Source organism: Epithele typhae, assembly GCF_022376455.1.
Source record: "Epithele typhae strain CBS 203.58 chromosome Unknown BXZ73scaffold_91, whole genome shotgun sequence".
NCBI classification, from domain to species: domain Eukaryota; kingdom Fungi; phylum Basidiomycota; class Agaricomycetes; order Polyporales; family Epitheliaceae; genus Epithele; species Epithele typhae.
The window spans coordinates 119,963-138,754 of NW_025954282.1; the positions used below are offsets into that span (position 1 = coordinate 119,963).

Below are 18,792 nucleotides of genomic sequence, written 5' to 3' on the forward strand. Positions count from 1 at the left end.
ACGCCATCCCGCTCTACCTCACCCACCGGTACGAGAACACGCGCGCGATCAGTGTGGGCAACGAGAAGGAGTGGTCCGAGCTGACACCATCAGCAAAAAAGCAAAATCATGCGATACATTGGAAAGGCTTCGAATGTCCGTGGGACATTCGAAGCCCTTCCAATGTCGCGCAAATCTATGCAAGTCATTCCAATGAAATGTGGTAAGAAAGATGAACTGCACGCGCTTTTGGCGCATTAGGCTGGTTATAAAACACCGCTTTTAATTCCGCTATAACATACTTACAGAATACAAGAGAGTGCATGCGTGGAACAGTGGGAGAGAGGCGAGCGCGGGGGCTGGAAGTATGCGCGTCCTGAGAACTTTGCGCGAGCGCGGGAACCACGTGATCGGGCGGCTACAAGATTCACGACGTCCAAGTCCCGTCATGTCCTCACCGAACTTCTTCTTCCTTCCCATTTGTCTTGTCTCCCTCGTCTTATCGTTTCCATATGCACCGTTCACCTTCCCCATCCCACATGATATGGCAGCCCGCCAGTAACCCATGTTAATGTGCGCATACATCCACCTATACACCACTCTGGTTGAGATTGGGGATGAGGGCTCCGGTGAGCATCGCCTTTGACGCGTGGTTAGAAGTTCATCTACCTCCTCAAGCTCGCGGGGCTCACGCACAGGTCCCTCGGTCCCTCCCTCAGCCTGAAGATGGGCTAGCTGAAGATTGGCTTGGTAGATATCGAGTGGATGGTCATGGAGGAGGCAGAAGTGCGATCTGGTGAGTTCCCATTCTGTTATTGGCACTTGCATTGAAACCTGCATGCGACCACCATGTCCCACCCATGTTCGCGGACCTGCACACTTGTTCGTGAAAATCATCTCGTACCTCGTCGATGCTGGTCACGACGGTGTTCCTGACGCACACGGCACCGCTCACGGACACGACGGTGGACGAGCTCCGGCTCGCCTGCCTGCACACGACGGACAATAGCGGCTGCGGGGCACACCCACGTTCGCACCGCTGTCGGGCAAGGAGGAGATTATCGGTGGGAGCATGCCAGTGGACGACGTCGAGGTGTGGGACATGCCGGAGAACGAGGGCGCGTTCGTCGCGCGGTTGCGCATCCCGCTCTTCCAGATCCGCATGCGTGTGTCCGAGTCCATTGCGCTCGAGTTCATCGCGAAAGGTGCGTCTGCGGTCTCACTTTGTCCTCTCGCGCATCCCCTTCCCCCTTTCTGCTGGTCGAACGAGATGCGGACACTGATCGGCGTTCGACAGGCCTCATGTGGGAGCTTTCACACATCGTTGCCTCGGAGAACGAGCGGACGCGGCGGAAGCTCGGCCACTCGTCCCAGCACTTGCACAAGATTCCCACCGCAATCCGGCTCAAGCACGTCGCGTGAACGGTGCGGCGGATGTCCTGCGACGAGTGTGCGAGGAACGCGCTCCTCGCGGTCTTCCTCAGGCGCGGGGTGTCGGGAGCGTCGCGCTCTTCGGGCGACTGGACAGCGCCTCCGCGACTCGAGCGAGCGCGTCGTGCCGTTCCTACGCGTGTGCGCGAGGACGTGAACGGGAAGGTGAAGGTATTCGTTGTCGTGTGCGTGCGTGTTCGTGCCGCCGCCGTGGTGGGCGGCGTGGGCGTTGACGCTTACGGGGACAGGTGAGTGCGCCGACTGCGCGGTGCCATCGTACTTATGCACAGTGCTACGCAGCTGCCTCCCCTCCTGCGCATCCTCAGGCCGACTCCCGCACGTAGCATGCCGCACAGCGAGGTCTTGATCGCCAGGATCACAGATCTCCGCACAGCGCAGAGCGGCCTTGTGTGATTGTCCTACGATCCATGTATGCACGTCTGTATTTAATAGTTACTTTGACCAATACAAAGGTTTCTTCCTGTCATATTTGATGTGTGAACAAAGGTCAGACTGCCGACGGTGCCAGGAAACCTCGGAGCATTCAGGAACATTGGAATGGCTTCCAATAACTCCGACCAGACATTGGAATGACTTGCAACCCTCCAGAACAGCTATCTATTGAACGCATGAACATTTTACATCATTCCGAACGTTTTATTCACTTCCAAGCCATTCCAATTAAAACGCTTTTTTGCTGATGACAATGCAGGCTCTTCTTCTTATTCCAGGCGTCCGTTCAAGGGTGCGTCTCCTTCCCTCCTTCTCCTCTCCGCGCGCGCATGAAGCCCGTACTTCGGGATAGGCGAACTGGGTCCTGTTCTGAGGGGCGGAGTTGATCCTGCAGGCTGCGCTGCGCGATCCGGCGCGGGTTCAGTGTGCTTGAGCATACCGAATGCTGATGTCCCGCAGTCGCCTTTCCATCCTCCCGTCGCCGCGCTGACAGCCTTCGCCAGCAGAAGCCCCGACGACAGCACCACCCAGGCTCTTCTTTACGCACACCTTTCCCACTTTTGTGCTCTGGGCGTGGCTGTACTCGTCCAAGATCATAGATCGTTCCGCACTCAGACCTCCTCGACGTCCCCGCAGACTATCCACCGGTTGTCCAGCGTTCACTCCAAGAGAAAGAGCGCAAAATTCGCATTAGGCCGACACACTACACTTCCGAAACCAAGAAGCTAAGACACTGGGCGTCGACACTCGACCCTCCCCCACGTCCCCGCCAACTAAGCCGATGAGCACATTAGAGGGTGATCGGGATGCAGCCGACAGAGATGAGACCGCCCTGTCACGAGCGACTGTCAGCCGAGCCGCCTTTCGACAGAGGGACGCGCGGGACACGTACGACGTTGTTGTTCTGGCAGCAGACGGCCTGGGCGTTGCAGGTGTTGCCGGAGGCGACGCCGACGACGCTGATGGGCGAGCAGTTGAGGCCGATAAGGCCCTGGACGCCCTGGACGACGACGCCGAGGAGCCCAAGGAGGGCAGAGCCCGCCGCGGAGGAGGACTGTGTAGCAACGTCCGGGTGAGTAATCCGTTTTCAAGTTCCACAGTCGCAGCCGGCGACACTCACAGACTCGGTGGACTGGCAGCACTGGATCGGGCCCGTCGAGCACGAGTCCGTGCGCGCCGCGAGGGGGGTGGCGGCCGCAAGGGCGGGGAGAGCAGCGAGCGCGAAGGCGGCGACACGAGTGAACATCATCTTGGACGAGGGAGGGTGGGTGTGGAAGAGAAGAAGGGAGTGGGCTTGAACGAGCGATTAAGAGCTGAGGGTGCGTTTGACCTGAAGCTTGCCTTTTTCCTGCGCTGCCCCCTCACTGTTTTATACACCCACAGGAGCGCTCGCGAGGGGTGGACACTAGGCGCGACGCGCGAGCGAACGAGGGCGGACCACCGAGCCGTCCGAGCGACTTGAGCGCGCGTGCGCGCAGAGCGGGGATTGCGCGAGAAGGCAGGACGCGCGGGGCGCGCGCGCACCCGAACCGCGTCCGCGCGACGTCGGCCGCGATCGCGCGCGCGCAATGAGCGCGTCATGAAAGAAACACCGCCCCGCGTCACCGACACTGGGGACCCGCGACCTGTCCGACGGGAAACCGACGGGTAGAAGGGCGGGTGCCGTACGCAGATGGGCTGTGCGGTGCGTGAGATGGTTGTAAAGACAGCTGCTACTCAATTGGATGTCGAGGTGCCTCGTGCGGATTGGTGGGCCAAGGGCGACGTGGAAGGTGGATGGGCCGCGTCGGCGCGCGGACTGCGCGAGGCATTGCTGCAAGTTCAGAACTGTCCGCGCAGGCATGAAATGTGGACGCGGTGAGTTAGAACGTTTTGGGATGTATGATGGGTGGTGATCCACCTTTGTTCCTCTTGCAAAACAAGGCCTTCGTCATGGTATTTCGCGTCCATCGCGCCTGGATGCGTGGGTTGTGTGAACACCTGCAGAGTGACCACGCCCAGATTCCTTGCCAACTAAACAGCGCACAAACTCCCGGCGCGATCCCCGTCTCCGCCCTCGCACGGATGCACGCACGCGTTCTGATCCGGCGCGCACCATTCCTCCCGCCATGCCGCGAACGAGGAAGGGATGCGGAGATGCCCGTACGTCCAGGTGAATCTGCCACTGCGATCGACACTCCGACTTGCCCGTATGTTGGCCGGACTCCAACAAACGGCCACCCTTACCATCCGACCATGCGCACCCAAATCGCCATGACTTGTCCCTCGGACGCCAGCGCGCTCCCACTCGCGTTGAAATGTAGCCACGCCCAAAGACCGTCCTGCCCGTCAGCTCAGGCCGTTACCGCCCAACGCGCGCGGGACCGACGTCCCCGACGTCCCCGCCGACCGTATGTACGCCGAAGAAGGCGCGGCGGACCGTAGCGGGCGACGGAAATCCGCACCGCATTGCGCCGCGCACAACCTATGCCGACGATTTGCGCGGAGGGTGGCTGCAGCGACCGCCGTGCCCGGACGCGAAATTGTCGCGCGGAAGCCGTCTCGTTCAGCGCACGGCCGTCTAGAGCTTGGCTCCCGATTTTGCACACCGCCCGCGCTCGTGCGTGCGCGAAGCGGAATCCCCCGTCTCTTCTCTTCTCCTCCGCCACTCGGTACTTGGCAAGCTTGCAGAACGACAAAAGCAGCAGATGAAGAGCCCCCGCTCAGCGCGCCGAGGGATATCCGTTCCGGCTGCGCAGTAATACTCCGCCTCCGCGGGTTCCCGGCGACGACGTCGTCGGTACTTCTCGGGAGCTTGGCTATGGCATGAGCGCCGACCACGCGGACCGCCTTTCCACCCGTATTTGGAGTGAACGAACAACGCGTATCTCCTCATGCCTTTTGAACGTCTCACAGAGCAACTCATGGTACAAAAGCATGCCTTACAGTACACGATCATTTCAGCCATGACTTGGGCCGGAATGTCAGTGTGCGCCATCGTCGCAGTCTTCCACCGGGCTGCGTAGCCTCCGAGACTGTGGCGAGGCAGAAAAGCATAAATATAGGTATCAGACCAAGAAATTACTGTGAGACCACGTACCATTGTCCACGGACGCAGTGTACTCACTGACTGAGCGTTGATATGTGATCCCTGCAGTCTCGGCCTGCTCACCGCGCCCTCTGGGCCCGCGGGACGAGGCCGAGCTTTGACGACGAGACAGCGAAGCTACAACGCACGGATCAGCGCGATTGTACCAACGTCAAGCAAAAAACGCACCTTTATGCACTTTATACTCGTAAACAGCGTCTGGGTACTCCTTCAGCGTCTCAACGCGCTCGCCCACCCACGTCCGCAGGCTGTTCAGCCGCAACCTCACGGATCCAAAACTCTGCTCCAACGGCGTCAGCACCTGAACGCACGGCCGTGGCGACCAAGCACGCACCAGCCACTCGCACGCCGTCTGCAGCGCCCGCCCGACGTCGTCTCCCCGCCCCATCCACGCCATCGTCTCCACCCACACCAGGCACGCGTCCGTCTTCGCGAACTCCGTCAGCGCCGCCATCACCCCGTACTTCGCGTCCTTGTACGACTGCGAGAGGTGCACCGCCCAGTTCGTGCACGCGTACTGCACGAACCGCGGGACCGCGGCGAGCACCCGCCTGTCGACGTCGGGGATCGTCGACCGTGCCGAGCCCCGGATGGCGGACAAGGCGGTGTCTTGCAGGGCCTCGGTCGTGAGGGTCGTGAGGGAGCCCGCGGCGAGGTACGCGTGTCCGCATCGGGCGTCGAAGCGGGCCGGGACGTTGTCATCCTTGTGCTTGTGTTTCTCGGGGAGGAAGAAGTCGACTGACTTCGAGAGGTCGCTGGGGCGATAGGGTAGGAGCATGCTGCCGCGAATGTATAGAGAGTGGGAGATCGGGTTCAGGCGTGGAGGGAGTTGTGCAGCATCGCATATGTAGAAGCCTTCCGAGGGGCGACGAGCGATAGCGAGCCCCTAGCACTGCGAGAAGGTCTCCACGCGCCATTCTCCATATGTTGTGTCTAGGGCGTCAGAATGCGAATGGAAGCGCGGTCCGAGGCAGAAGGCGTGCACGGGACAGAGAAGAATGTGGTAGCCACGGTCATCGAGGTTTCCTGGTCGTTGGCCGAGAAGATACCATTGCAGGTCGATCGACCAGATTGTCGCAACCTTCGAGAGGGTCTTGACCATGGTACGCCATATTTCAATCGTGTCGGGCTAGCAATGTGAAGTGTTCTGGGGCTATTGACGTCGCTGAGGTCGACGAAACAGATGTCGTGTGGATGCTGGAAGTAGAGGTGGAGCGTGAGGAGGCCAAAGCGGAATGGCACTGTGGCGCCAGCGCATCGGCAATCGATGCATTTCAACGCGATAACTAGCAGCAAACCATCGTGAGCAATGGAACCCAGAATGTCGCCGCTATCACCGACCTCCGTACATCTCAAGGCCATTCTCCGCGTCGACGAGGACCTCCGGGCTTGAGATGGTTGAAGACCTCGGTGGAGTACTGACGCTGTGTGTAGCCCTCTTCTGTTTCGGGGGGTACTTCAGAGACTTGACAAGCTACTTGACACCAGCGACTTACTAAGTGACGGCTACGGGTGCGGCGTGAAAGGGGCACAGCATACCCGGGTCGAGGCCGTGGAGACGACTGCGCATATGTGGATATAAGGCAGGAGTGCACCTGGACCCCAGCATATAGTGAGCCGAAAAACGCAAAATTGGACGAAAGAAGGAGCAAGGAGGCAAACCGCAGGCGAAAGACACGTACGATATCCAAGCCATTGTCACGTCCTCATTCTCGCGCAACTTGTCCACCGGGAGGGACGACTTGGTCCTTCGGAGCGGAGTCCTTCCAGTCCAACAATGGCGTCTTCCTAGCCCGCTCGCCCGCATCCGCCCGTTCCGCCGCCTCGGCTTCCATCCGACGCAAATTAGCTCACTCATCTTCAAGACGGACGACCGAGGTAGGGCTGGGAGCGGCTTCTGGCTTCACGTACTCGAAGATGACGTTCGTCGCGTCCGTGAGCTTCTACGGGCTCTGACCCGAACGTTGTTATGCATTTTCGGCGCGGTTGAAAGACGAGAGGTGCGTGGAACGTAAGCACGGGATACTTCAGCCGGTATAACCGAAATGAGCACAGCGTGGGCCCGAGTCTCGACGCGCCGTGACTCAGAAGATGGTGCAAGGGGGGTAGGTAGAATACTCACCATCGGGCACACCGGGCGAGTACTAGCTCGGAAATGATATGCGCCGGGAGGTCTTCGGTGAGTGTATGCATCGATCGTAGAGATTGTGGCTGCATACGGGCGGGAAGAGGATAAAGGGTCCTCAATGCGAGCCCCACGCAGATCCAAGCAGCGACGCACCTGACTGTTTTCACCGCCTCGAATCCCGCAACCTCTCTGTCCAGAGTTCCTACAGCCCAGCCTCCTTGTCGGATGTGAACGTGGTACCAAGAACGACGCGGTTCTGAGGGCCCTTGTGTAGTATTGGCACGAGTCCGTCGCAAACCAAGGCTGCGAAAAAGCAGGAAGGGTGTTGGATCGTGGATGTTCTTGGAGTTGGAGAAGTCGAATCCTGCGTGCGGACTGGGAGGAAGAGAGCACGGAAGTTGACGATGATTGTTACGGAAATTTCCCTTTTCCAGTAATCACGCAGGTCACGGTGTTAGTAAGCCGAGCGCGCGGTCCCGACGCCCAGCCACGAGGCTACAAGAGCCCACTTGAGCGCCTCACGCACAACCGGGCCGCGGAGAGCAACCGCGCGCGCCTGCACGTTGCTTCTCGTGCCTGGAGCGTACCAGCGCCCTGACTACGTAGTTACTTTTTCCAGTATCGTACTCAAACGCCTCGCGCCTTACGGGCGATTGCTCTTTGTATTTCTGTTGACTCTACGCGATATATGAGCGCGAACAGGCGAGCTAATGTTGCAGCGCGCGAACGTGCGCGCGACTCGTATTGACTCGCGTATATCGTAGCTAGCAAATATGAAAGATCCCGCTTTTGGAGGAGCAATCTCCAGAAGCTGTTTGGGCTTTCGTACCCTCCTCGCAAGTCTCGGCTGGTGCGCTATCTAATCTCTTAGATAGCCGCGCTGGAAGGCGTCTCAATGATCAATCGTCATTTGAATTTCGTGGGAAATCAATCAAATTGGGCTGCATATGTAAACGCCATTTGAGGCCCATCTCGCATCTCGCCCACTCTCGCACTCCCTCTACACGCCACCATGGTCCTCAAGCTCTACGGAAAACCAACCTCGACGTGCACGAACCGCGTCCAAACCGTGCTCGAGGAGCTCTCCGTCCCCTACGAGTTCGTCGCCATCGACCTCACCAAGGGCGAGCACAAGGCGCCCGACTTCACCGCCGTCCAGCCGTTCGGCCAGGTGCCGTACATCGACGACGACGGCTTCGTGCTCTTCGAGTCCCGCGCCATCTGCCGCTACCTCGCGCTCAAGTACGGCGGCGTCGAGAAGGGCCTGATCCCCGCCGTGGGCGATCTACAGAAGACGCGCTGTTCGAGCAGGCGGCGAGCATCGAGCTCACCAACTTTGATGTGTTCAAGGCGTGGGTGCATTTATCTGCTTTGCGTATCCGCGCGCGGTGGGAAACGACCTGCGCTGGGCCGACAGGGACTGATTCTGGGCTTTCAGGATGTTCGCTCTCCGACCCACGGACCCCGAGGCGGTCGCGAAGCTCACCGCGATGCTCGACAGCAAGCTCGTGGCCTACGACGTCCTCCTCGGCAGGACCAAGTACCTCGCTGGCGATGTACGCTCTATGCTCCCCTGCCCCCGGGAGTCTCGCGCGCTGACTGGTCTACGCAGGAGATCATGCTCCCGGACCTCTTCCACCTCCCGTACGGCGCGATGCTCAAGAAGCGGGGCATCGACTTGCTCGAGAGCGGCAAATATCCGAATGTTACGCGCTGGTGGGCGGACGTCAGCTCGCGCCCGTCGTGGAAGAAGGTCAAGGGCCTCTAAGCCCCTGAACGCGATTACCATGCATTTGTACTTGTAGCACTGCATGGTTCGTACCGACCGGCTTGGTGGACGAGGATGGGTGTGGGAGAATACGACGAACACGCAGGAGACAGGCACGAGAACGATACGGAACGAGACCGAGACGGACAAGACGATGATGTAGTGGTAAAGGGTGTATCTAGATGTAACTGAGGTGCTCTAATATATATAAATTGGAATGCGATCGGTGCCGAAGCACGCGAGAGAGAGAACAAGTTGAGGTTGAAAGGAAACGAGTCGGAAAGAATCCATGCGTGGGCCTTGGAGATTGAATCGCGAGATCGGTCTTGTGTGGCGCTGGGCCGGAGCGTCGGCCGTCCCATGATAATTGCCCTGAAGTGAAATTTGCGGAGCTATCTGCCATAGCGTAGATTATTTACCTCTCTCTCTCAAGTTGGCAGAACACGGCGCCTTGGCCAAGTATTGTCGTGCTGCCTTTGAGACCTAGGGCATGAGAAAGAGTCCAAGAGATGTTTACCCTGTAATTGGTGGTTACGCAGTCAACCAATAACGGTTAACGGACGGCCGTGTTCAATCTCACGCACTGGGCGAACGAGTTACAATGACAAACCAGCTGGCTGACTGAGGAGTCCAGAGATCACGTGAGTAGTCGATATTGACCGTGAACTTCAAATTCGGCGTCTGTGGCGAGCATAACATGCCCTCGCTTTCCAGAGCAACCCCCCACACCTCTCTTCCCTCCCACATCTGCACCCCCTCTCAATAAAGCGCAGAAAATGGATCATTTCGGCAAAGGTGACTCTATCACGACGGATCCACCCTCTCAGGAGAATGTGGAGAAGTCGGACCTGAGGGCGTCGCCAGTCGACTCTCAGGTAGATGCGGACACCGCTGCCCCTTCAGGTGAGTGTGGTGGACGCTGTGCCTTTCATTTGCACTCATGGCCGAAATCCACAGCACTGATGAAGAAGCTTGGCATATTGGATCGGCTTCTCTCTCCTGCCATCCTCATCTGCATGGTCGTCGGCGTGCTCATCGGGAACTTTGTCCCCGGCGTTCAAGAGGCGTTCGACACAGCACGCTTCCAGTCCGTCTCTGCTCGTACGTCCTCCGTATCCTTCGCATGCTGCCAACGCTGAGCCCACCCACCCAGCGATCGCCACGGGGCTGCTCGTCATGATGTGGCCCATCCTCACCAAAGTCCGGTACGAGTCCCTGCCCGCGCTGCTCCCGACGCGCACCATGGCGGTCCACATCGCGCTCTCCCTCGCCCTCAACTGGCTCGTCGCGCCCTTCGTGATGCTCGCCCTCGCCTGGGCCGCGCTGCCCGACCTCCCGACGTACCGCACCGGCGTGATCATGGTCGGCCTCGCGCGGTGCATCGCGATGGTCGTCGTGTGGAACGCGCTCGCGCGGGCGACGGCGAGTACTGCGCCATCCTCGTCATCGTCAACAGCGCCCTCCAGGTCGTCCTCTACGCCCCGCTCTCCCTCCTGTTCGTCAACGTGCTGGGCGGGGGCGGGGGCGTCGAGGAAACTCTGCACGTGTCCTACAAGGACGTCGCGATCTCGGTCCTCATCGTGCGTGTCTTCTGCCTCCTCGATCCGATCTTGGTCATCGCTGACGGCGCCCGTGCTGCAGTACCTCGGCATCCCGCTCTTTGCGGGATCGTGACGCGCTTCGTTGTGCTTAAGACGACGTCGCGCGCGTTCCTCGAGTCCCGCTTCCTGCCGTGGTTCTCGCCGCTCGCCTTCATCGGGCTGCTGTACACGATCGTCGTCATGTTCGCCTACCAGGGCCACCACATCGTGCACAACCTCGGACCCGTCTTCCGCGTCTTTGTCCCCCTCGTCCTCTACTTCGCGCTCATGTGGTCCGCCGCGTTCGCGTTCGTCTGGTGGTGCGGGCGCCGTGCGCGGCGGCGGCAGGTGGCTGGGGCTGCGGGCCCGGCTGGCGGGGGCGTCGAGTGGTCGTACGAGATGGCGGTCGTCCAGAGCTTCACGGCTGCAAGCAACAACTTCGTGAGTGGGCCGAACTTAGTCCTTGTTGAAACGAGAGGGCTCACAGAACGCCCTCGGGACGGCAGGAACTGGCGATCGCGGTCACGATCGCGGTGTACGGGGTTGGCTCGGACCAAGCATTGGCCGCTACGATCGGACCGCTCGTCGAGGTTCCCGTGCTGCTCGGGCTCACGTGGGTGGCGTTGTTTTTGAAGCGGAAGCTGAAGTGGTCGGAGAGAATGCAGGGAAGCGCCGCCTAGGGGAGATTGGGTGGGTAGGGTGACTAGAGACGCGCAGCCGTTGGAAGAAAGAGGGTGAGCGATGTGCCCTCAGTTAGTACTTGATAGATCCATCCCATTGCTCACACACACCAGGAGCCAGTGCGATGTGTAGTGCCCTTGCTGCAAGGAATGCGCAGCGAGCCATCGTACTAGGACCTGGTGAGACTGCACATTCCGCGCGAAGCGTAAAGGCATGGCACCGGCGACAGCACTCCCGGATCCTCGGGGTTAGCATTCCACGCGGGAGAACGAGCCACAAGTGCGGAGGACCCACCCCTTGTGATCGTGGACGCGGTTGGCAGAACGACGAGTTTGCCCAGTTGCGCGCATACGCGCGCCTGTTGTGGAGCAGTTCGACGAATGGCATCTCGAGCACCCAAAGAAAGACTCGGACGAGCTTGATATATTCTGGCACTTCACGAGCGCGATGGCGCAATTTCGTGGGCCGTAAGCACACATACGTTTCCCGGTATGACCGCACGGGCCGCTCTCCAGTCAACGTGAACGCGAGTCTGGACGCGTCTGGACGCGCCGTGCGCGTGAGGAGGGGTGCCGGGGTGATAGGTGGAGGACTCACCATCAAGCACACCGGGCGAGGACTGTCCCGGAGATGATATGGACCACGAGTTGCTCAGTGAGCGTATGCATCGAGAGACGGGATTAGGGGGGTGACGAACGTTTGAACATCGGCCCGCTCATTGTGTGGAGATCGTGGCTGCATCCTGGCAATGATACCCTCAATGCGAGCCTCATGCAGATACAAGCGGCGACGCACCTGTGCCTTTGGACTACCACGGGTTTTAAGACGCTACAGCGCAGACCAAGGCTGCGAGGGAGAGGGGCAGATGGGGGTGCTGAAGTCCTGCGTTTCCCCAGGGGCAGAGATACGCTCGTGCGGGACGCGTCCGCCCCCAAAGTAGTCGATGAGGACGGGCCTGTAGCCGCCGGCCACAGAGGCGTCGGCGAGGAGCTAGTGGGTCAGAGAGATGGTGGGCGTCGCAACGTAACAGTTGAATCCGCTGACCTTGGCGCTGATGTTTGCAAGTGGAAGCAAGCAGCGCACCAAATTACGTGAGGAGACACTGGCCATCCTTGCACCGACCACGCCGCCTTTGACAAGCTATATAGTTGCTTCCACTGGGCGGAACGCGGCGGGGCCATTTTTGACCTCGCGCTGGAGGAGCTCGTTCTCCTGCTCGACCTCGCTGGTGGGGATCGGCGGCGGGGGGATCGTGATGCGGGTGAAGCGGGCGAGGTCAAGGGCGGACGGCGACGCCGAGAGCCAGAGGGACATGCAGGAGGTGCGGCTGCAGCGGCTATGTACCGCTCCGCCTCGGGGACGCGTGAGAACCGACGCCCTCTCCTTGCAACGTCCCCTCTCTTAGTGTTGCGATGGCTCGGCTCTGGCTCGGCTCGGCTCGGTCCCGGGCAGCTCCGAGAGAGCCGGAAATGGAGCCGCGACTCCGGAATCGGCTCCAATAGGCTGAGTCAGGGTCCGAGCTGCTGAAGCCGTCACGAGCCACAGTCTTCAATTGGCGCTGGGAACGACACAAAGATTTTTGTTTTACGACGCAACCATGAAGCATCACGACTGTAGAACCACTTTTTATGTACCTCCATGAGGTGTAGGGGGCTTTAGGATTGTTATGAGGGTGATCGGACGAGGTTGACCAAAAACCCAAATTCCAGGCCAACCAGCTGGATTGGTTTCCAAATGTGCCCATTTGCACCAATTGAGTTGCACACGCAGTAACCTGGCCCAAGTCTGAGCACATTCGGACGAGCATGAAGAGCTGGTGCCTCTCCCTGCCAGTTGGAACCACCACCTCACGACAGTGACTAATCCTCCAAGCGGACATGTTGAGAGGTGTGCGTTGCTGTGCATCCTCCAGGACGCACAGGTGCACCTCAACGAGTCCTCCGGGTCCTGACACATCTGTCTGATGTCACAAAGTCCAGGATTGCAACCCCTGATGCATGCTCCTGACCAGTCAATGACTGTACGGTGCTAGCCTGTCTCACCAGGCTGTACAAGAACACGGTCTATGGATAAGCGCCCCATCTCGGCTCCAACCAGCGGCTCCAGCATGGCTGCACTTCGGCCCTTAGCGTCTAATAATCAGCTCCGAATTGGCTCAGGCGGAGCCGGTTGTGACGAATGGCTCGGCTCCGGAATGGCTCAGAGCCGGCTCCTGAGCCGGCTCGAGCCGAGCCCTCCGCAACACTACCCTCTCTTCCTCCCCTCGTCTCCTCGCCCGTCCCATCTCGCTACGACCTCCCAGCCGAACAGTGCGCATGGTGCCCCCATCCGGCCCCCGCCTCACCATCCTTCAACCGAACTCGCCCAGTTTCAAGCGGTCTTCAAACAATATACTCACACGCCCTTACTAATACCACGCTCCTCGATGGGCCATCGGCCGCGAACGCCTGGTCAAAGTGCGCACCTCGCCTACTCTGTCTGCGCTCGACGCCACAACGCCCCCCCTCCCCCCGTAGGGCTGGACATTTGCCTGCAATGCTCCCGGCTCCTTCGCGGTGCGTCCCTCTGTCGTCCGTCGTGCTCCCTTCCACGTTCTCAATGCCGTATGCTCTTCATCTCCCTGCCTTCCCGCGCACTCGCAAACCCGCACACCCGCACACGGCCTCCACGCCCATGCTGCTCTTTTACTCGCCTCGCGCCCGCGTCACCCAACTCGACCGCGTCCACCTCGCCCGCCTCGCCCGCCCGCCTCTCCGCCTTTGGTATCGGTGCCGGCCGAGGTAGGCTTCTGCATCCAGCGAAGCGCTGCAACAGACGCTCCACCGTCATCGCTCTTCGCGCTGAGATCCCGAGCTCCGGACAACCTCCGAAGTCGTTTCCCACCCGCCCTACCCTCCCTCCGAGTCCTTTCCACATCCCGCGCGGGTTGTCCCGCCCAGCCAGTAGCGGGCCACACCGCCGTCCCGGCCTACGCCGGGCCTCGCGCAATTGCTAGGACCGATCGGAGTCAGTGCGTAGAGAGAGAGAGAGACGAGGCTCGACGGTGACCCCGGTCTCGACATGTCGCCCACATCCGTGTCGGCGGCCGCTTGCTTCATGTATGCGCTCGTTGCAGCAAACGAGGACATGGCCATAGACACGCTTCGTTCCCAGTTAGTTAGATCACATTATTTGCCAATATATTTTATCCTCCCCGCACTTCAACTGTCCGTGCCATGTCATGCAGTAACATGGCTTTAATTATGTGTCGGTGAAATACATGCTAGTCTGGCGATGGCACTGGGCTGCTAGTGCCAATTAGTATTTTGTGATTTTCCTGGTGAGAGCTGTTGGCGAGTGCCTTGAAGCAACTTAAAGTTGTCGTTTGAGGCGCGATATCTCACATCGGCTTGGGGTGGTTTCTCAGGTACGTACGTTGCCTGTCTAACAGTAAAAGGCTCGACAAACGGTCCCTCCTGCTGCTCGAGGGCCCCACACTGGTAGATGGCTTCGCTAAGTTCGGCGTTGTCGCCCGAGGCATGATACCCCGCAAAACCTCGCAGTAGTTTCTTGGGTCCGGAGATCGGCGGCGTGGCAGAATCATGCGGTCCCTCCTGCTGCTTGACACCGGACTGGTAGATGGCTTCAGGATCGTCCTTCAATGTATAAAGGTGCTCTCCAACCCACACCCGCACGCTCTCCAATACCCTCCGTGCAGGACTGGCCTTCTGTAGAGCAGGCCGCAATCAGCCTCCGAAGCACGAAAAAAAAAAAACCAAAGACATACCTGCCACGCAACAACCCTGTCCAGCGACACCGTCACCGCGTCCATCCGGCCCATCCACGCCGTCGTCTCCACCCACCGCAGCAGCGCCGACTTCGCGAACTTGTCCAGCGCCGCGTAGGCGTCCTTCGAGTCCTGGTCCGACTGCGCGAGGTGGCCCGCCCAGTGCAGACACGCGTACCGCACGTGTTTCGGGATCTCGGCCGCCACCCGCCTCTCCACGTCTGAGACGCCCGACCGCGCCGCCCTGGACGCTACACGGAGCGAGTTCCGGCGCAGGGAAGACACGAGGGTGTCGAGGCACCCGGCGGCGATGCGTCCGTGCTCGCGCACCGTGTTCACGAGGTACGGACCCTTGTTGTACTTTGGGTGGATGTCGACGAGGAACTGGGAGAAGGTGACGTGGATGGGGCGGAACGCCGCGTCGAGGTCGTTGCGGTCGAACACGACGACGGAGCGAAGGCGGCGGAGAACGGATACGGATGTTTTCGTGGGAATAGACAGCAGCCTTTCGAGGTCGTTCGGCGAGAGGCAGTCCTTCAGGAGCGCGATGGTCCCGAGCATCGTCTGCACACGATCCCGCAGCGGCTCCTCGATCTCCAGCCAGTGTCTTGGGAACGCAATCTCGAGCGCCTCGAGGTAGAGGTCGTTCAGAGGCCCGACCAGTTCACATCGCTTGGGGTTGAAGAGGAGATAGTACTCTGCGCGGTCTTCCACGTCCTCGGGGTATTCACCAAGATAATTGACCGCCGTGTCTGCGTAGACCATGAGACCCTCAGAGCGCTCGGCCAAACGATCGACGAGGTCGCTGCGGTTCCTCAGCATATTGTGGCCTGGAATGCTGTTCGCCAGCCGGTCTTTAAGGAACAGCTTGACGTCCTTAAGCAGGGATGCAGGGGACTGGTTATTGAGGTCGAGGGAGTAGATCTTGTCCTGCGGAGAGTCGATACTGGCATATATAGCTCTTTCGACGGCATCCAAGGGACGACTCGTGAACAAAATCTTGACGGGAAAGCGTGCGTGCTGCGCACAGTCGACGAGGAGCTTGACCAAGAGACTGGGGAGAGAGCGGTCCACGGGCTCGACGCATTCGTCGAGGGCGTCGACGACGAATACGATGGGACGATGCGAGGGGTCGACGAGTGACAATGGCGTGGTCAAGAGGGCCTCCGCTTCGTATTTCATCTGTTGACTGTGGCCGCGTGCAAGATACGTATGGACGGCGTCGACGATGAAAGGGTGAATATCACCCTGAGAGCGAGCGACTTGGTAAGCGAGGGTTGGGAAAAAAAGGCGGGTGGTGGAGCAGTCCGCGACGTCGCGAGCGAAGAAGAATGACGCAGCGAGTCCATGGTCAAAGTCTTGGCGTTCGGCGAACTCGCGCGCGATGGTAGACTTCCCTGCGCCCGCAACGCCAGACAAGTGGCAGATGAACCGACCCTCGACGTCCGCACCTTCGCCGCGAACCCACTGGGAGAGTTGCTCGAACAGCTCTTGACGAGTACCTGGAAGGAACTTGCTTTTCGCATTGTTGGTCGAGGCACGATATCCAGCATCGGCTCGCAGTAGCTTCTCGAGTACGTCGTCGCTTCCTGTTCGCCACCACGCAAATAAGCAATATACAACGAGCGGCCTGAATGACTATATGCACTCACTCTGCTGAATCTGAACGACCTCGACTCTCTGTGGAATTGCATCAGTGTTTGAAACCGAGGGCCGTTGTCGAGACACGCACCTCTACCGTCGACGTTACGTTTCCAAACTTGTCCTCCACCCTCCTCATCCCTTCAATAAGCTGGTCCATCTCCTGGATGATTCTAACCAGACAGTCGGCCTGTGTGTGCGCAGTCAGCGACGGCGCTGAGCGGGCGAGAAAGCCTGCTCGCCTGGAAAAACCTGGTGATCTGAACCACTTTTTCTTTCATGTCCTTCAGCGTCTCAGCATCGCGTGCGCGATAGATGTATCGACGCCAATTTGGGCCTGTGTACAGCCTTTCCGCTTCACTTTGCAGCTCTTCCACCTGCCTGCAGGGAGTTGAGGACGGTTGAATCGCATACAGAAAGGCTGTGACACACCTTAGGAACCTCATCGTCCTCTCCCCCACGGATTCGCCTAGATCCTGAAGCTTTTCCTGCCCGCCCGCGTCGACCCTCCTCTGGATCTGCTCAGACGCGCTCTGCAGTATGCCAGCGAGGTTCCCCAGATCGTTCGCCAACTCGTGGAGCCCTTTCTCCGTCGGTCTGACTTCCTGCAGAACAGATGGCGAAGGCGTCCGGGTAACGAAGGATGGCATGGATGGGTATGCGAGACAAGGGGCCATGGGCTGGCGGCGCACCTCCAATTTCTCGACAATTTTGATCAGAACCTTCACGCCGTCAACGACATACGGAACCGGGACCACCCGGAGCACCTCCTGGCCGACCTTGAGCGTCTTCTTGGCGACCGTGAGGGCCTTGTCGATATCCTCCTGACGCGTACTAGCGGAAAAGCGGAGCATGAGGTGAAATGAAGCGCGAGGAAGAGGAAGCGGGCACCTCTCAGCGCCCGCGGTCGTCGACGAATATTAGGGACTTGCCACGCTCGACGTGCGTGCCCGAAGATGCGGGAGCATGGCGGATGAAGGAGAAGAGATGTGACCGCTCCGCGCTCGACGGAGGTACGTCCCGAGCTGAAGCATGACGTCCGCACAGGGTGCACGTTGTCGGGCGCGCACCGATTGGACATCTTCAACCGTGCGCACGAGAATGACGGTAGTGCATGGAAGGCAGTTGATGAATCGATACGGCGCCCTGAGGTGCCAACGATCGAGTACGGGCGGTAGTGTGGCAGGTGATTTGCTGTTGATAAGGGCCCTTCAAAGTTCACATGGCAAAGGCGTGTGTTGGAACTTGGAAGCAGGTCACGGGAGTGACTCTGCGCAGCACGTGCATGAAAAACGGCAGGCTGATGATGATGATGGATTCGAGCCAGAATACAGTCAAGTCTCTACGTTGTGCTATGTACGTACGAGTTCCTGCCGTAACGGCGGCTATCCCGCGATGAAAAACGGCAGGCGACACCGGGCCTGACACGAAACTTACTTCGGAATTGCATTGCTTGACTGCTATCCATCGCGAGACAGCGTGAGGCTCATCGGGACCAATGCAGGCGTGATACGGCTCGCGCCGACTGTGCACGTAGAACCGGGACTTGTGCGTGATGGAATTCCCCTGTTGCAGGTCTATGATCCAAAACAGCGCTGGAAAGAAGCTCAACCGAGGGACACCTACGTGATTGTCCCGTCCACCAGACACGAATGCGGTCACGATACGCGTTACGTGTCTGAGCTCTGATCCTGGTGGGGGTTCAGACGAGGATCTGTATGCGGTCACATATACCGTAAATATTCGCATCTGGGAGTATGAGGTCACTCACCGCAGCTGTCTGATAGGCCCCGCGTCTTTGAAGGAGACAGCGCTGGGGACGACAACTTGATGCAGTGCTGGAAGGGCGCTGAACAAATTTTGTGACCTCTGGATTTGAATACACATCGGTGACATAGAAAATAGCGAAGACACGCGCCACCGCCCACCGCGCCCTTCTTGAGACGCGTTTTACTAGCGTCGTGGCCGATATGGATGCCCAAGTTTGCGCGGTCACCCTTCAAAGTCGACGACTCTGTTTATGTGAGCCAAACACAGGATGAAGTGCTCAAGGTAGCGAGGTATCCCTTTTTCATCTTATATAGTCATGACGATGTGGACGTAAGCCATGAACGTTGAGAGCCCGGCCGGCTGTACGCTGTGATGGTCACGGTGGATGGGAATCAAGATGTCTTTTAGCGCGTGTACCACGGATGCCACGAATTCGAAATTCACGCGTGGCGTCACGTTCACGTGCGCGTTTCCCTCCTCCTGTTCAGGCAATCACGCTCCCACATC

General features: G+C 59.3%; 6 protein-coding genes across 6 annotated transcripts; 3 read left to right on the forward strand and 3 right to left on the reverse strand.

Moving 5' to 3' along the window:
* Positions 1-544: 544 nt before the first annotated feature.
* BXZ73DRAFT_81812 (uncharacterized protein) lies at positions 545-1,401 on the forward strand (the record flags this gene model as incomplete). Its single annotated transcript, XM_048023582.1, has 4 exons — positions 545-608; positions 734-765; positions 989-1,184; positions 1,277-1,401. The coding sequence occupies 4 exons, from the start codon at positions 545-547 to the stop codon at positions 1,399-1,401; spliced, it is 417 nt and encodes a 138-aa protein (XP_047872383.1).
* A 1,252-nt stretch (positions 1,402-2,653) lies between these two features.
* BXZ73DRAFT_92901 (fungal hydrophobin) lies at positions 2,654-3,109 on the reverse strand (the record flags this gene model as incomplete). The annotated part of the gene is made up of 3 exons (XM_048026522.1): positions 2,654-2,695; positions 2,756-2,917; positions 2,984-3,109. The coding sequence occupies 3 exons, from the start codon at positions 3,107-3,109 to the stop codon at positions 2,654-2,656; spliced, it is 330 nt and encodes a 109-aa protein (XP_047872384.1).
* A 1,688-nt stretch (positions 3,110-4,797) lies between these two features.
* On the reverse strand, positions 4,798-5,729 carry BXZ73DRAFT_106804 (uncharacterized protein; the record flags this gene model as incomplete). The annotated part of the gene is made up of 4 exons (XM_048016730.1): positions 4,798-4,877; positions 4,943-5,068; positions 5,120-5,231; positions 5,286-5,729. The coding sequence occupies 4 exons, from the start codon at positions 5,727-5,729 to the stop codon at positions 4,798-4,800; spliced, it is 762 nt and encodes a 253-aa protein (XP_047872385.1).
* A 2,362-nt stretch (positions 5,730-8,091) lies between these two features.
* On the forward strand, positions 8,092-8,847 carry BXZ73DRAFT_81815 (glutathione S-transferase C-terminal-like protein; the record flags this gene model as incomplete). Its single annotated transcript, XM_048023583.1, has 4 exons — positions 8,092-8,355; positions 8,391-8,467; positions 8,518-8,635; positions 8,692-8,847. The coding sequence occupies 4 exons, from the start codon at positions 8,092-8,094 to the stop codon at positions 8,845-8,847; spliced, it is 615 nt and encodes a 204-aa protein (XP_047872386.1).
* Positions 8,848-9,623: 776 nt separating this feature from the next.
* On the forward strand, positions 9,624-11,107 carry BXZ73DRAFT_106806 (arsenical-resistance protein; the record flags this gene model as incomplete). The annotated part of the gene is made up of 5 exons (XM_048016731.1): positions 9,624-9,750; positions 9,805-9,948; positions 10,001-10,244; positions 10,304-10,868; positions 10,934-11,107. 5 exons carry the CDS (start codon positions 9,624-9,626, stop codon positions 11,105-11,107), a joined length of 1,254 nt encoding a protein of 417 aa, XP_047872387.1.
* Positions 11,108-14,745: 3,638 nt separating this feature from the next.
* Positions 14,746-16,961, reverse strand: BXZ73DRAFT_55264 (uncharacterized protein; the record flags this gene model as incomplete). The annotated part of the gene is made up of 3 exons (XM_048021311.1): positions 14,746-16,463; positions 16,582-16,678; positions 16,728-16,961. The coding sequence occupies 3 exons, from the start codon at positions 16,959-16,961 to the stop codon at positions 14,746-14,748; spliced, it is 2,049 nt and encodes a 682-aa protein (XP_047872388.1).
* Between the last annotated feature and the right edge of the window lie 1,831 nt (positions 16,962-18,792).